This window comes from Phytophthora parasitica (assembly GCF_000247585.1).
Source record: "Phytophthora parasitica INRA-310 unplaced genomic scaffold supercont2.55, whole genome shotgun sequence".
Taxonomy (NCBI): domain Eukaryota; phylum Oomycota; class Peronosporomycetes; order Peronosporales; family Peronosporaceae; genus Phytophthora; species Phytophthora nicotianae.
The window spans coordinates 245322-262157 of NW_008649041.1; the positions used below are offsets into that span (position 1 = coordinate 245322).

Below are 16836 nucleotides of genomic sequence, written 5' to 3' on the forward strand. Positions count from 1 at the left end.
AACGCGGAATCTCGCACTTTGTCATTGACCCCAAGATAACGTCGCAGAATTTTATTGTTTCGGAAGTACGGCGACATCGTTCCCTCTTTAGCAATTGGTCGATACTTATCTGCCAGCTCGTCAGAAGTCATTTTTCGTTCTTGTCGGAGTTCCCCCGCGGCACGAGTCGCATTGCACGATCTTCTTTGGAGCTAGCAACCAGTTTGTTGTACACGGCGCGATTCGCAGCGAAGATCTGCTCCAGCTTCCCGCGTTGAAGCGTAGTTGGATACAAGTGAATCTTGATAACACTGTTGACAGACTTGCTCTCTTCACTTAACTCTCCCAGCGTGCGTAGATCTTCCTGCAGATCTTCGAACGACGGTGTACGCATCGTTCTCCACCGAGTCGCTCTGAACACATCGGTGAAGTTGGTGACGTCAAACCACGACGTGAGCAATCGATCAACCAGAGGTGGATGATGCGATGTCTTCTCAACCGCTTGCAACGAATCCGCATCTGGCATCCAGAGGTCTTTCGCCAACGCAGGATCCAACCACGTCGATGGATGAACGAGCACTCTCCCGTGTGTGGTTGCCTTCTGCTCTGCAGACTTGGCAGTTCTGCTTGAACGTCGACTCTTAGGTTTCTTCTCGTCAGGCTGATCGACAGTTCTGTCATCTGAAGCTGTCTTCTGTCGCGTAGGCTCAGCAATGCTCTGTGAACAGCGACGCTTAGACTTCTCCTCATCAGGCGGATCGCTCTTTTTTCTTCGCTTGCTGCTCATGGCAACAAAACGAAAATGACGAGATCATAGCGACCGAGCGTGGAAGGATAGAAAATGATTTATTGCAGTTGAAATTGCAAAATCCAAATGCAGTTTGACGATTGTCTGAAGAGTAATTGTAGTTGTGGTAAGGATCCATAACCGTTTCATTCGTTGTCCACGTTTGAGTTGGTGCAGGCCACGTTTGCTCTAAAGCGGCAACATTTGACGTTTGGTCAATGCCTCCGTAAGCTTCATCACTCGGAACTGGATCTTGGATGTCAACTACACTGGCCTCCTGCTTTCGCTTTTCCTCACTCTCTTTCTGCTGTTTCTCGTATTCCTTCGCTCGCTGGCGCTCAAACATAACTGCAGTTTTGCAGTTACAGCCTGATTGACGAACTTGTAGGACCAGATTGAGATTCTCAATGAAATACCCACCAACAAACCGGGCCACATCTAATTTAGGAAGCTTAATTAAGTCTTTAAACAGTGATCGATAGAATTCTCCATTCCCTTCATTTAGATCAGTTTGAAGAAAAAAAATTGCTGTATGCACTTAACTTAATCGAAGATAGCTAGATAGAGCTGCATCGAACAGCACTAAATAGCACGAGCTTGGCTTTCGCGTTTCCCGTCAATCCTCTTCAAAGCGCTGATCCTCATTGATCGCCACCGAATTCAAAACCCGTTAAAAAAAGAAATTTGAGTCATCAAATTGTCCATACCACACGTTGCGCAGTCGCACTTGAGGGTAGCCACTGAGGGTTACTTGATACGCTTCATCAACTCCTGGATGACTTCCGCTACACAATCGGCCGCAAACAGAGAAGTCGTCACGGGAAATCGTTTATGCCGGTCTGACTGCATTCCATAGAAGTGGTCTATCATTCCATTGTGCTTAGTGCCATCACAGTGTTTAACTAGGTCCATTAGCGGATTCCGCCCCTTCTCCAGCATTCTCTTCACTTCGTTGGTAGTGTACTGAAACAAGAACCGACACGAGCCACCAGCATAGTAGAACTTGAGCTGCACAGCGTGCTTCTTCTTTTCATCTTCATCCAATTCGTCGTCACTATCGCTTTCATTCAAATCGAGTGAGCTCGTTGTGTCCAACTTGGACGCGATCTTTTCATAAAACTCTTGGTTGGTGATGGCAGCGAGATACTCGTCTTGCGACCACAAAGAATTCGCTTTCAGCACCTCCTTGTTACTCTCCCCAATCGAACTGGTTCCTGTGCAAATCACAATCCTGTCCTCCTGGTTGAGTTGCGAGCACAGTAGTCTGGCCAAAGTGTTGCAGTCCTTGCTAGTATGTTTAAATCCATCCAGACACACAAACAACCGATTGTTTCGGGTACGAGGCAGTGAAAATGCCGAGGTATCGACAATCATCCGTTGTTGCATAGTTCCTAAGTCCACGTAAGATATCTCCAAACGGCTCCAATGGACCCAAATCACACTCCAGATCTGACGGTCCAATGAAGCCGCAAAACTTTTAGTAGACACAGGCTTGCCTGCACCAGTGGCCCCCGCGATAAACCCCTTTTACCAGCACGTGCACATCGCCGTCAGGTGGGTAAAAGTTGGTTCCGGAGAGTTGGTCGTCGGTAATCAACAACGAGGGACTCATGAACACGATGATAATCTTGTCCAGGAAGCTTGTGTTAAATTTTCCCGGGCCTATTGATAGATGACTGTGTGTGGATTATGAACCTGACACGACTGGCTGGCTATGCCCAGGGTAGCTTGCTACGACGGTCCATCCGTTAACTCCATATCACCGAGCGTTTGTAAAGCATCAGATAGTGGCGGCACGCGTGGAGGATGGCACAACTTCAGCTCTACGTGTAAATTACCCAGTAGATGGCACCACGTTATTCGTGATTTTCAGCAACGCACTAAATGGTCTAGTGCCTTACGAACGCAAATGATTGTGATGAGGAATGCAGCAGCAAGTGTCGCCTGTGCTTGGCTGGTCAACGCGTGCTACTCACTAGGGAATATCTTCTCTTATAAACCGTCTCGCGAGCAATCAAGGCGAGAATTAATTGTGTCGAACTCATTCTGGGCTTCGATTACGTTTTGCACGATCATGCTCCTGGCACAAATTCCATTGTTGCTTTCTCTCAGATTTATCGATGCTCCAGATCGCCGGCCAACTTGCTGGTTTTGTCTGAAGAAACTCGTGCGTGCGACAACCTTTTACTTTTTCAGTACCATGGCAGTAATGTTGGGGTGGAGCTGCTTTATTGGATACCTTGCAACTGCCAATCCGGCACTTTTCAGGTACAAATTTGAGTGCTATCTAAACACGTTGGCTGTCCACGGATATTTCACGGGGATCACATTGGCAACAAAGAAAATCTACTATCGTGAGAGCGTTCAAGGCCGAGACCGTCTTGTGCGAGCACAGCGAGCCTCTACAAAGTCTAAGAGATCAGATAAAAAGTTAGAAGGCCCAAGTGCTCAAGAACGTCTCGCATCGGTTTTCACTCCATTATCACGACGCAAGGAAATTCGTTCATATTGGCGGGCTTATGTCCGAGAATTCCCCAAATCAGCTCCTGCGGCTTTGGCTGGAATGTTTGTGCATGTACTGAGTCAGCAACGAATCATGGACAGGAGCAATATGATCATTACATGTTTCGTCATAGCAAGCGTCGTATTCAAGCTTACTATTCAAGAAAGTATCAAGCGCTACATCCTCAAGAAACGCATTCGTAGTCTCCGTATCATGTGTGCTGCTGTAGCGCTACCCACAGTATTAATCGATACTCAAGCGAGAATAATTCTTCTGGGAACTCAAAGTACGAATTTATTGGCGCTTGGAACGCTCGGAATGGCGCTCTTTGAGATCTGCTTGCGCGTTGGAAAAGCACATTTCCTCGTAAGATCAATTCGCAACCGAATGCGTCAGAGATCAACCTTGAAATCTTCGCCTCAACATGTTGTAGATTCAAGATCACCAACTCCATCACAAGCAGATTTCGAACTGTGGCGGGGCCGGGTTCAAGCCTACCACGTGGCCGAGATCAACGCGGATACATACGCCGAATATATCGCAATCGGCTGCTCCGCTTCCATCCTCGTTTTCTTCGGTGATCACCCTCACTATTCGCTGCTACGAAGACTAAACTACGGTGAGCAAACTATCGAACGGTCAACGCAGCTCCGAATGCTAGGCTTTCAAGTGGTAGTTGAGCTGGTGGTTGATTTCGTGGCCACTTCATTGGAAATGATGGCAGGCGTCGAGTTCGCGATGGACAAGAATGTTGCAGCATTTCTTGCGATATTTCTCGCTGCTATAGCAGTGCTCAACATCAATATTTCAGTCGGCGTATATCTGTTTTGACAAATCCAACCCGCTAAATATTGCCGGCTGGAATAATAATAGCTCGTGATCATTAAGAAGGTTGTTTTGGAGCCGAGACAGCCCATGACACCAGCCGAAGAGCACCAATTCGATCCAAAGGCGTAGTAATGCTAGGACGGTCTACATATAGTAGATTGTATCTGCAAAGCTATCGATAAAAAACGATAACAATTATTGCAATCATCAATACGAAGATGCTTTGGATTCAAGTTTTTTTTTTGTGAAGATTGCCCTGGACTATCACGAGGTGTGGAAAACGCTGAGCAAACAATAATCTGTGCGTTATCAATATTGCTATTTATATGTACGTAAGAAAGGTACTATCAACGTGTTTGGAATAGAAAAGAGAAAGTGGTGATTCCTTAGCGTTAGGCAATGCCCGCAAGGACATCGTCTAGTAACAAGGACTCAAGTTTCGTCATGACATCGTTCAACGTTCCATCACTGACTTCCTGCAGTGCATCATGAAACTCGCCAATTTCCAACTCTCGGTATTGTGCGCTTTTCAAGTGCATTGGTACTCGGCGGATACACAGTTCAATCTGCGTCCCAGGTTCTGCCGCATTCGCCGAAGGTATTAGTCTGCACCAGCCAGTTTCTTCAACTTGCATCCCCTTGCAAATATCCGCTCCTTCGGTGATAAACTTCCATGTGTGGATAATGCATTCCTCGTCTACAAACCGGCGCACAATACATCTCTGCACTAGCGGGACAGATGCACCACACTTCAGCTTTTTTAACTCAACAAAGCTCAGTGCAATCGTGTTCTCCGGGTCCTCAACGTCGTAGCTTCGCTGGTAATTTAGTTTGTTGGAATACTGCATCTCGCCTAATTCCCACATTGTATGCCCGGTTTCACGAAGGGAAAATGGCTGCACCAGCCTGCTCAGCTGCTGGTAGTACTCCACTTCGCCATCGCAGTCTCTTGTATGAACCGAACGGACTGTTACTTCAGTATCAGGAAGTGCGGACAGTCCACTAGTTCTAAATACCTCTTCGGTTCTTGTATAGTTTTCCTCGAGCTCCTTTATACTCGCGCAAACCAACGCAGATTCCTTGGGAATGAGACGACGCTTCTTGCTTAGTTCTTCTTGGTCAGCACGCCGTTTTTGCAAGATGTCATGAAGGTTGTGGATGTATGAGGACTGCAATCTGACTGCGGCGTAAAGTTGTCGTTGGTCTGCTTCGGCCTGGAGTCGGTACTCTTTCTGCTGACGTGCATGTGCTTCCCAGATAAAATACAGTGGCGTTCTGCTCGACAGGAACTCGGACTTCTCGCTTTCCTTCTGTTGTCGGAGATCCACCAGTGCCTTGGTCAACTCCTTGTCCAGTAACCTCAAACTCTCCAGCATGTCCTTTTTCCGACCACGATAGACACGGTCCTTTGTCAGACCTTCGTCCTGGAGCAAGTCCTTGCGTTTGCTTTTGCTGTTGGTCGTATTATGGAAAGGCATCAAGCTCACCATATCCGCCACATCCACGTCGACTGGCACATTCGTTTTGTATAAGTCTTCGAGTTCGAAGGTAGCGTCATCGATAAGTTGGGATGATGTCGTTGTTGGTGAGGCTGTCGTGGCCATATTGGTGGAAATTGCAAAATGAGAGGGAGGGAATCAAAGTTACTAGTCAGATTACGTAAGTTGTGAGAAAGCATTCACGCAATCTCTGCTTGCACGGATGTTGTGAGATACATACGATCTCCTCGGTAGTAATCCCTAGGCTTTGAATGTCCCCTTAACAGCAATATATCAGCTGTTCCATTGATCAGTTTCTTACAAACAATCCCTCTCACCACTCAGTTGTAAATGGAATACGTTTGAAGTCAAATATTCCTAATCTGTGGTGATTAACTATGGGAACAGTCATAACTGCACAAGAGCATTGTTCGAATGTCAGCCTATCCTTTTGACCAGTTTGGACGTGATTCGAGCTTTAGGGTCACGGAGAAGCGTATGCCTTCAGTCTAATTGCCTAGTCCGTCACGGTAACACCCCTCTCTTTACATCAGTAGACCCAACTGGCAAGGAACTTATCGAGTTCAGGATGGCGCAGCGCGTGCTGCAAATTGTGGCCAACTGTGAGACCGAAGGTGGCTCCTGTGCTTCTCTGTGTATTAATTGCTACCAGATCAGTGCTTGTGATGGAATCAGAGGAAGATCGTAGATGCTGTTAGCCCATGAATCTAACTCTGTTTGGGAGAATTAGGAATATGAGCATGGTACTAGCATATTTGCACAGCAGTCGTTGAGTGTTGGTGAGTGTGAGGCGGGCTGGCTGGGCTAGAGGAGAGGATATCTCAGTGTGGCGAGGCAGAACTGGCAATAGGAGAGCAAAACAGGGTAAAACGCCAGTAACGAGCTGCATCACTCGTCCCCATCAGTAACTTTCGTGCACTGTAATAAATTGGGGTTTTCCAGCGCTATGACTACCGAGGGGATCGTCTGTAACTGCGGTTTCCACCCGTGTAAGCAGAGATTGCGTGAATGATTTATCTTTTAAAGAAATGTTTCTAAGATACTGGATGTAGATGAACGAAAAAGAAAGTTTTGAGGGAAGAATTAATTGTATAATAAGAACGTGATTGGAACGAACTCACCAGTACTGTGACAGTCAAATTTACGCAAAGACCAAACGCTAGAAGTGATGTCAACACGGCATACACTTGCTTGAGTAGAACGATGTCAACGTGACAATGTGAAATATAAAGACTTCTATACTGCATGTAAAAGAGCTGGTAGACGTCAACAGTGTTTGCGTGAGTATGAATAATCGAGATAAGGTACTGATTACTCCAAACCCAGAACTACAACTTAAGGCAGCTATTCTCTCCCACTGGTTTTCTTCGCTCGGATTTCTTGTCGATACGTCATCGAATAACAATTTCTCCAGAATCTTCAACATTTCGTTCTTGTTTGCTCAACGGCGGGTTTTCTTGCCTTTGTGAGCTGGAAACCAAACTCTATCATATAGACACTTGCTGCGCACACATTTCTATCACCACACCGAAGAGTGTTGACTGAGCACTCATCTACCGCATACCGCAGCATTTTTGTATGACGGGTGGTTAGATTTTTGGCGCCTTGTGCTTTAATCAGAGTGTATATTATTTTTAGCCGTCACTTTCGGGCTTCCTGGCCGAATATATATTAACGCAACAGCCCGCAAATCTAAACTACGCACAGAGCCACTTATTTCAGACGGAACCCAATGTCAAATATTTTTCACGCAAGAAATTATTAAGTTGACGATGATGACGGACTATCACGAGGTAACTTCGTCTCCCTTTCGTCACTATTATTATCCACTTTGTCTACATGTTCACTATCACTGGTCCTCTTCCCTCGTAGCAGCTTTACTCGGTGTACGGTGCGGCCAACTTTTGCAAGCAGTTCAAACACACTATGCCCGAAAGTCGCTCCATGGCGTCATCGAGTCGATTGGGATCTGCTTCTATAGCGGCTAGAACAAGCTCAAAGCTTTCATTGTGGCACAGTGCTATCCAAGATCTGCTTCAACGTGGAACATGGGCTCAAGCCATGCGAGTGCAGCGTATGCTTATTCGAAATGCTATTGGTAGTATTGCATGCGCATGGGCTGCGAACACATGCTATTCAACTGGAAACATCTTCTCGTCAAAATCTTCTCGCGACCAATCTAGATATGAACTCATCGTTGCAAATGTTGTTTGGTGCGGGGTTTTGTACGCGATAACGATAGTACTAGCTCATGTCCCTGCGATGTTAACCCAGCGCTTCATCAGTCTACCTAGACGCCGTCCAACCATTCTATACTGCGTCAAGGAACTAGCTTGGGGATCCGGGCCTTGGCTCACCGCTGCCGTATTGCTAATGTTTGGTTTGGGCGAACTTATTGCGTGGCTCTCTCAATCGGATGGCATTTCTAAGTTCAAACTCGAGTTCTACGGCATTATTATTTGCAATCACATTATGAACACAAGTGTGATTCTAACAGCACGAAAAATCTACTTTCAGAAAACTCGAGAGGGTAAAGATCGGCTGGATCGACGAAGACAAAAACGCAAAACTCCAGTCATCGCGATTGGGTTTCTCATGAATTCCAGAGTCTCTCCAATGCCATCAGATATTGTACCCATGTACATCTCGCCAAGTTTCTGGCGAGGGTATGTCAACAGCGCCATCTCGTGCTTACCAGTGTTTCTAGCTGGAGGCTACGTGCAGCTCCTGAGTCAGATGAGAATAGCAGAGCAGAGTTCCATTGTCGTAGCGTGCTTTATGACACTCAGCACATTGGCCAAGTTGGTCTTGCAGGAGAGTGCGAAACATTTGGTCATCAAGAAACGCATTCGAAGCATTCGCGTAATGTGCATCCTGGTTGCAGTCCCCACTGTGTTGATCGATACTCAGGCGAGGATCGTCCTACTAGGCATGCAAGACACTGATTTAGCTGCAGCAGGAATCTTTGGGATGGCGATTCTTGAGATATTTGTTCGTGTAGGCAAAGCATTTGTCGTAACCTACAGCATCCGTCGTCGACAAGGCTACGTTCGCGAATACACCAAGCCACCAGTCCAAGTTCAAAGCCCCGGACGCGCTTCACGTGCCTCAATTCAACAATCTGTCACTGATCGGCGATGCTCCTCGGTTGTTACTAAGCAGATTGGCTTCGAACTCTGGAGACACCAACGCCAAGCGTACCACACAGCGGAGCTCAATGCAGATATGTATGCCGAGTACATCGCTATCGGCTGTTCAGCGTCCATTCTCTTCTTCTACAGCAACCACCCACACTATTCCCTACTGAGACCGCTAGATGCTTCAATGTCCGAGTCGGAGGTGGCAGCGCGAAAGATGAGTCAGCTGTACAAGCTCCTCTTGCAAGTCGTGGTCGAAATTGTCGTCGACTACACGTCCATCGTACTGGAGATCACAGCAGGCATCGAGTTCGATCAGATCAAAGGACTCGGATCGTTCCTTGCTGCGTTGTTTGGCACCACAGCGGTGATCAACATTATCATCTCAGCCATGATGTTCCTGGACTGATACCTGTCGTCAAAACACACCACAACATGATAAAACACGCACCGAATTGTCCTGCATTCCCTTCTCTGCTATGATAGTATAACTTTCGTCATATCAGGACTTTCACTGCAATTTTTACGCGACTTGAAGCGGTAGAGCTTTCTTGATGCTCGAACTGAGTCGCTGGGCCAGCACGGAGTCCCGCATGACAATGAGAAGACGTCCTTTACCACTCTGAAGCTGCACTTCCAACCCGATCAGGACGTGTTCGGCACTGGCCTCGCCACTGCGGAAACGACCTGCGAACTTGCACTTGCCCACCACGCCATTCATGTTGTTGATCTCGTAGATTTGAGCAACGTTGCACTCCTTCTGAACGGCCTGCACCACAGCGTTCATCTGAACTGGGATGGGCAGCGTGAACTCACTGGTGTGCAGTGACGTCGAGTCCGTCATCGAAACGCGACGCTCAAAGTCCTCCAGATTCATCTGCTGAGGCACAAACAATTCTCCAACAATAGGAGAGAGATCCACCTCGTACTTGTCTGCACTTGTGATAATCTCAAGCGGAATATTGTCCACCCGTCCCTGGAAATCCACTTGAAGCTGAGCCATAGAAGTCGAGCCGCCAGGGAACAACACAGGCAGCTCCGGGAACGACACAACCTGCTGCGGGTTCGTGCCGACGACTTGGACGCGAGAAATGGGCTCGTTCGAGTTGTTGGCCAGCCACAACTGGATCACATTCATACCAGGAGAGTGGGTCGACGGCTGGCGGAGGAACGCGTAGTGGACGTCCAGCCCGTTCCCAGCCAGCGACGACAACAGTTCGTGACGCGGAGGTGGCGTGGTCGACGAAGAAACGCTGAGACTCATCAAGTCACCCAGAAGATTGCTCGACGGAGCCATGGGAGTGAAGGTTTGCATGGGCTGAGTGTTGGCTGGAGCCATAGCAGGAGAACCCAAGAGATCCAGCGGATCAAATGCATTGGCTGGCTTCGTCTTCTTTGGCTGCGGCGGCGACTTCATCTTGCTCTTGTGACGTCGACGTGAGTGCTCTTCCTCCTCGGATGATTCCTCGGACTCGCTTTCTTCAGATGACGAAGCCTCGCTCTCTGAACCAGAACTAGAAGAAGCCGATTCGGATCCACTAGCGTCACTACTGCCACTTTCAGAGTATTCCGAGCCGCTTTCGGATTCCGATCCGGATTCCGATTCCGATTCTGACTCGGATCCGGAACTTTCGTCGCTGTAAAAGCCCTTGGAGCCGCTCTCCTTCTTCTTCGTCGTCTTGGTGCCCTGACGCGAAGAACTGCTGCGGTTTGTGTCGACAAACGACGACTCATCACGCAGCGAACGGTCCGGCTTGGTCGAGCGCCACTCTGGCAACGTGAGGTATCCAGGAACACTATGACGCACCACATTGGACAGCGATCCGAGTGTGAAGCGCGTCTTGGTCTCGTCGTCATAGCCAATCAGTGGCGCCGGTTTCTTGCTAGCAAACAACTTGTGCGGGTTCACGACACTCGCGTCTCCCGAGAGCGCAGCACGAACCAGACGCGCTCGGTCTCGGACGTCGTAGTCGATGTCGAACTTGCACAGCTCAATCACGTACTGGAGCAGCAGCTGGATCGTGCGTTTCTGGGGCTCTCGAAGTCCGAGTTTGACCGCCAGATTCAGCAGTTGAAGCCGCACTTCTGTCGATTCGTCCGAAAAGTCCTTAACCAGCAGACGAAGCGACTCAGCGGCACACGTCGTTCCGTTGCCGTCGTCGTTGAACTCGCCCAGCATCCACACGATCGAAGCGCGAGCCGACGGACTCGTCACGCGGCCAGTGACCATCATAGCAGCCAAAGAGCGCACAACTAGAAGGCGGTCCTTCTTAATAGCCTGCTGCTGAAGTAACTGGCGGATCACCACCACGCTCTCAGCGACGACCTGGTCGTTTGAAGAGCGTACCAGACGCATCAAGCCGCTCAAGCAGCGCTCCGCTACAGACGGCATGGCGTCAGCCACACGACCAAGAGCACGCACAGTCATCGTGACGAACGACTTGTCCACATGACGCACATAGGCCTGGAACTCGCGTAAAATGATACTGACATTGTCGTTCGTGACCAGTGAGGTCAAGATCTCCAGCTTGAGCTTCCGTGCGTAGGCAGGATCCGTCGCACGCACGAAAAACTCTTGCAAAAAGGGTCGAAACATGTCTGGACGAGACGTGGACATGGACGAAATGACCGACAGCACGACGTACTGGATCTCACGCTGGTTGCGCATGATCCGCACGAGCGACTTGCCGATCAACGTGGACGTGGCCATGCTGTGTGTGCCACAGTAATAATGCAGCGTGGCCACAGCCAGCACCACAGCGCTGTTCCTCGACTTGAGCAAAGGAATAGACGAGCGTAGCAGCAGTCGATGGTCTTCATCCAGCTCTTCTCCTCCCCCGATACCGCTGGCCAGTGCGTCACTACGAAACACCGAGCCAACAGAGGGCATGGCGCTCCCTCCTAGTAGAAACGGCGACTGGTTCTTCATCAATTTCTGCTTCTCGTCATCGTCTGATCCACTGCCTTCATCGGAATAAAACCCCTTTTTACTCTTCCTTTTAGGGAACATCTCCTTCTTCTCTTGTACAGGAGCTTGGAACTGCTCTCGACAGTACCGAATCAACACATGCAGCGTCACCGTTTGTCCCCATTCGTCGATATCGGCCAACAAGTGGCAGAGTTTCCTAAACGGACGATGAAGTAGGTCCAATCTGTCCGGACAGACCTCATTAAGAGCCTGTACGGCACTCCCAAGCACCATTGTGCTGGAATCATTGAGCAATTCCCCAATAATCTCAGCCAGAACGTCCTTCTGCTCTGGATCCAACACAAACACTTTACTTATGGCATTTGTGGCGCATTTCCGGACATAAGCGGAGTCATCGGCCGCGCATTTGCGGATAGCGATGAGCTGGATCTGGACGATGTCACGGACCCGGATACTGGTCATGACCCGTAACGCCAGCGCTCTAATGAGCTGATTAGGGTCCGCCAGGTCCTTCTGGAAGCTGTTGATACTGAGCAACGCCAGCTCGCGGCACTGCGCGTTGGCGTCTGCATAATGGACCAAGTACATGTACACGAGCTTCTTGACTTCCACACTGGCCACGATCACGTTCTTCACCACGTCGGCGAAGAACGGAGACACGTCTTCGCCCTTGGAGATGCTGGCCAGTAAGGCCTTCATGGCCTCCAGCTTCTCGCTGTGGCCTGCGACACCCAGTTTGTTGTCCAGGAGCTTGCGGATACGGTCCAGGTTCATGCTCTCCTCGAAGAAGTGCGCGTCGCCCGTGATGCTCTTCATCCCTATTGCCATCGCCATTTTTGGATGCGGGGGACGGATGTGATTCGGATCTGGAAGGGAAGATTGGCATTTGAAAGGGCTTGTATTTGGGGAAAAAGGGTGATGTTGTAAAAAAAAGTGCTTTTAAATTAGACTTTTTAATCTTACCATTTGGTAATTTAAGAAAAGCGAAATGATTATTTTACTTTTAATTGTCGAAATGAAAAGTGCTTTGTTGGGACTCGGGATGATGGTATCACATAAAGGGCCGGTGTTTATTGCTGCACTTGTTATAATGGATCGATGATCCAGTGAACGTCCACCTCCTAAGGTTTTACTTTTCAAGTCAGAGTATCTGGTATGTAAACATGTGATCGTGTCGTGATGTAATTTAAAAGTTATTATCTCGGAACCGAAAAAAGTCGCGAACGATGATAATTGTAAAAGGGGCAAACATTAATGTAGGACTAGTAGGTGACCCGTAGCAATGCTCCAGGGGTCTTCTTCCTCGTTAGTTGCTGCCGAATATTTTTTTTCTATACTGAGCGTCTGAAGAGCACCTCACACCTCCTATTGAAGCGCCTCATTGAGATTGTTGTATAGCTCAAAGAAGTCTAGGAGATTGATCGACTGTTGCATATATACTTGGTGAGGAGCTGACAATGATGAGAGTTTTGCTAAAAGCACGTCCGATCTAAACCATGTCATGCCATAAGACCCCAACAAATCTAGCAAAATGGAAGGCCACCTTTCATCAACACCAAAAATCTAGCCAGATTTCACAAGACTATACTATGTGTTGAGAGACGTTGTCATGACCGTTCGGTTAACACCCACCGGTGTGGTGTTGAAAGTGTGCGCACAACAGATTCCCACCCGATTCAGCTTGACTTCTAACTTGTAAGCAAAAATTCTGCAATTTGCAAGGTAGCACAAAAAAATATTCTAGTTGGTTTCTCCCTCAAGGTAAAACACACACAAATATGTTGAATGCACTTGAGACCTCCCGAAACGAAATGCTAAACAGTGGTACGGGTGCCTGACGTTCGGGTATCCGAAACGCGTAAAAATGCTTTTGTTCTCTGGATTTATATCCAGAGTTTCAGGAGGCGTGTCATTCTAACCCAAACCTACTGTAGAAATTTATACTCAGGAACCCAACATTTCTCAACTTACTCAAACTTTCAATTAGTTCCTGTTGACTTTGATACTTCTGTTATAAAATATTGCCACAGGAAAGTCGTACCCAATATATCCCTCCTGATGTTAGATACACGTGATTTCTGCTCGTATCTGAAGCAAGATCCTTAATTTAATCAAGTACGTCATACCTTGATATCTCAAACCCGTGGCACAACTCATGCAAACATGTGAATGTTGCTTGTGGCGGCCAAGTGCAGTATCATCGGTAAATTACGGAAGACGAAAGTAATTCATTTATGGTAAATGTCGTCCGAAGCCACGCTCTACAAGCAGCGACGGAAATTCGACGGGGACTAAAGGGGATAGTAATACACACATTTATCCATTAGCCTACCTTGTCGCTGTAACCCGCTTGCTTCTTGGTTTATCATTTTCCGCCATAAGCTCTCTCTCTTGACGTTAAAAAGTATGTTGATGTGGCTGCAAACGAGCGTACATCGAGAAATTCACTACAGTGTCGCTGTACGCGGCCGAAACCAGAAGAAAACACTTGAGCAGCTTTATTTCGTGGAACCATTTGCTATCAGGCTGAGTTTCAACTCTATTGGGAACAAGCGCGCAGCAACACCACCGATACGACGTAAACTTACAGTAAGCCAAGTAGAGCATCCGACACTACTCGTTCTTACTGAATGAAGATTTGTCCAAACTACCGACAAAGGTATACTATTCAAGAAGTTTACCTATACGTTCTAATTAAGAGCACAAACAAATCGCAAACATTTAGTTGGTGTGTTGTAAAAAAGCAAAGTCTGCGGAGTACACTGCCCATGGAAGTTACTGTAATTAGTCCATGTCAATACTCGACCGGAATCATTACAAGTTGTTGCTAGGACTGCAGCATTACCAACAGTAACCTAGCATGAAAATCCTGAGCTTCCCCGTGTAAAACACGGCATTAGTAGGGATCTACTGCGCGCCGGTTTGAAGACGAGGGAATGGAAGGCGATCTCGTATTAAAAAAAAGGTTCGAAGAGGCTTAGCAAAATCAATGTTTGAGATTTGTATGGTGACACAGACCTGTGTTATTTTGCCCTTGCTACATATATAGGAGTTCGAACTCCAGCAATAATCGATTGCCTGAGTGCCGAAACGCTAAGAAACCCAAACTTCGAGTTAATGAACGTAGGGAGGGCATTGTTTGGGGAGTCGAAGAGTGTCTGGTCCATATTCACTCATAGTTCGACTCGTTAAATCGCTAATAAATGTCGTCACTGATGAGTCGGGTTACTGTACTAATATCGAGTGATCGTACCGATCAAATCTGTTTTCCCGCCTGGATCACATACGCCACGTTTGGCGTTATTAGTAAAGATTCTTACGTTAGCTAACGATGCGGCTATCCAGGTACATGTACTTGTGCGCATTCGAGCGAAATATAGCGCGAAATAATACTCTCAGTAGCGATTTGCTAGCCTGGATGAGAGTCTGTCGAGTGTTGGGAACGCTTTGGGCCATAGTGTCGCTGGTTAGTGCGTTCATGTTGCGAACCTGCACCGTAGCACGAAACTCGTCCTCGTTGGTTTTTACCTTTGAGCAAGAGCTAAGTGAGAGCAACCAAGAACTAAAATCACGCGAGGCCCCAGCAGACGATGACAACGCAGAGGAGCGTATCGTCGTAAAGTCTATCGACTTCTCGTCGTTATTAAAAACCAAGGAACCATCAACGTCGACCACTGGGTTCTCTCCATACGTCAAAGGAAACCAAACACAGAAGCTCCCATTGCCACGTGACGGCTCTCGATACTCTCCATACAACAGGGAAAACCCAACAGAACCTCCAACTCCTCTTCCGACTCCAGCACGCACAATCGCTCCAGCAGCTACCCCACCGCCGAACTGGGTCGGTCCTACCATTGGCAAATCATCCGACACTGCGTGCTACAGGAAGACATACCCCACTGACAGTGCTGGAACTTGCTCATTGGGATACTCAAAGGAAAATGAAGCATGCGCCGCACAGTGTCCACTGTCCTATCCCGTAGAGTGCGCTGCCGAATGCATTCCCCAAAACGATGATTGTACACTTGCAGTTCTCAACAAAGTGACGTCGGTGCTCTCAGTTGCAGTCAATATTGCGACGTCGGGTGTATTCAGCTCCATCCTGTCCGCATACAACGCCATCAAGCGTGGTGTCACGTGTGCGACGAATCTGTACTCAGTGAGTGTAGAACTCGCCCAGTTCCTACGATACCGGCAGACAAGCACGAACGGCACAGAAGAGGAACTACTCTCTATCGCGTACAGCTCGGACGTCTTCCTGATCGATATGCCCGTCGCTATTTGCAACTGTCTCGGTCTGCCAGTTCCTGCCAACGCAAAATATGCCGATATGGTGCTCACTGTAGCCGAGAACATTGCCAAACAACTCATCACGAACCGTGACACCGTCTTGAGCTCAGCAGATGAATTTATGAAGTTCTTGCAGACGACGGACGGTACCAATGTGACCAAAGAACTCGACAACGAGAGTATCACCAATCTCACCACATTGATTGAGTCGGGTTCAACGTGTGGCTACAAGCTAAAGAGGCTGACAGACCGCGTTATCTCCTCTGTGAACGATCTTCGCGTAAAGACACCGGACATTTCAAAGGAGGATATCCGATCGTTCATGGGTCGTTCACCACTGGTACTGAATGATGTGCCCATTGTGACAAACGAATGTCTGGGTGAGCTTCTCCTTACTAAAACGAAAGAGGCAGCATACGAATCTCGCGACGTGCTTCGTAAATCATTCGGAGTTATCATCGACCAGCTGATCGACAAGTCCAAAACTGACTTGGGAGCCTCGCTCACTGCTGATGAGTATATGCTCCAGGTCTCGAACATGGGTCTACTAGTACTTTCATCTATGGACCCTACAGGAATCACATACATGACGTCGCAGTTCGTACAGCCGATTTGTGGACCCACAGAGTTCCTGGGTGAGATTGATGATGGATCACTCGCCGATGCTCTGGGACTCAAGACTAAAGACGACGCCTTTGCCGGCAGCGACGGCACGTGGAAAAAAGCAGGCGACGGTGTTGTCCAACTCACGTTTGTTAGCACAGATACCGAAGACGTGACTGTTGTTGTTCATTCAGGAGGCGACGCGGTTGCAGAGGTGAAAGTAGGAAATGGAGAGACTGTGGTATGGACGTCGACTGTGGGTGCACTGCAAGACAAAACCA

At 48.1% G+C, this 16836-nt stretch overlaps 7 protein-coding genes across 7 annotated transcripts; 3 read left to right on the forward strand and 4 right to left on the reverse strand.

Annotated features, from left to right (window-relative positions):
* Positions 1-127: 127 nt before the first annotated feature.
* PPTG_15503 (hypothetical protein) lies at positions 128-766 on the reverse strand (the record flags this gene model as incomplete). Its single annotated transcript, XM_008913718.1, has 1 exon — positions 128-766. One exon carries the CDS (start codon positions 764-766, stop codon positions 128-130), a length of 639 nt encoding a protein of 212 aa, XP_008911966.1.
* A 491-nt stretch (positions 767-1257) lies between these two features.
* Positions 1258-2152, reverse strand: PPTG_15504 (hypothetical protein; the record flags this gene model as incomplete). Its single annotated transcript, XM_008913719.1, has 1 exon — positions 1258-2152. The coding sequence occupies one exon, from the start codon at positions 2150-2152 to the stop codon at positions 1514-1516; it is 639 nt and encodes a 212-aa protein (XP_008911967.1). The 3' UTR covers positions 1258-1513.
* Positions 2153-2966: 814 nt separating this feature from the next.
* On the forward strand, positions 2967-4314 carry PPTG_15505 (hypothetical protein; the record flags this gene model as incomplete). Its single annotated transcript, XM_008913720.1, has 1 exon — positions 2967-4314. The coding sequence occupies one exon, from the start codon at positions 2967-2969 to the stop codon at positions 4098-4100; it is 1134 nt and encodes a 377-aa protein (XP_008911968.1). The 3' UTR covers positions 4101-4314.
* A 5-nt stretch (positions 4315-4319) lies between these two features.
* Positions 4320-5707, reverse strand: PPTG_15506 (hypothetical protein). The gene has a single exon (XM_008913721.1). It carries the CDS (start codon positions 5699-5701, stop codon positions 4490-4492), a length of 1212 nt encoding a protein of 403 aa, XP_008911969.1. The 5' UTR covers positions 5702-5707; the 3' UTR covers positions 4320-4489.
* Positions 5708-7540: 1833 nt separating this feature from the next.
* On the forward strand, positions 7541-9142 carry PPTG_15507 (hypothetical protein; the record flags this gene model as incomplete). The annotated part of the gene is made up of 1 exon (XM_008913722.1): positions 7541-9142. The coding sequence occupies one exon, from the start codon at positions 7541-7543 to the stop codon at positions 9140-9142; it is 1602 nt and encodes a 533-aa protein (XP_008911970.1).
* PPTG_15508 (hypothetical protein) lies at positions 8166-12529 on the reverse strand. The gene has a single exon (XM_008913723.1). The coding sequence runs from the start codon at positions 12494-12496 to the stop codon at positions 9257-9259; it is 3240 nt and encodes a 1079-aa protein (XP_008911971.1). The 5' UTR covers positions 12497-12529; the 3' UTR covers positions 8166-9256.
* Positions 12530-15140: 2611 nt separating this feature from the next.
* On the forward strand, positions 15141-16773 carry PPTG_15509 (hypothetical protein; the record flags this gene model as incomplete). The annotated part of the gene is made up of 2 exons (XM_008913724.1): positions 15141-16727; positions 16750-16773. 2 exons carry the CDS (start codon positions 15141-15143, stop codon positions 16771-16773), a joined length of 1611 nt encoding a protein of 536 aa, XP_008911972.1.
* Between the last annotated feature and the right edge of the window lie 63 nt (positions 16774-16836).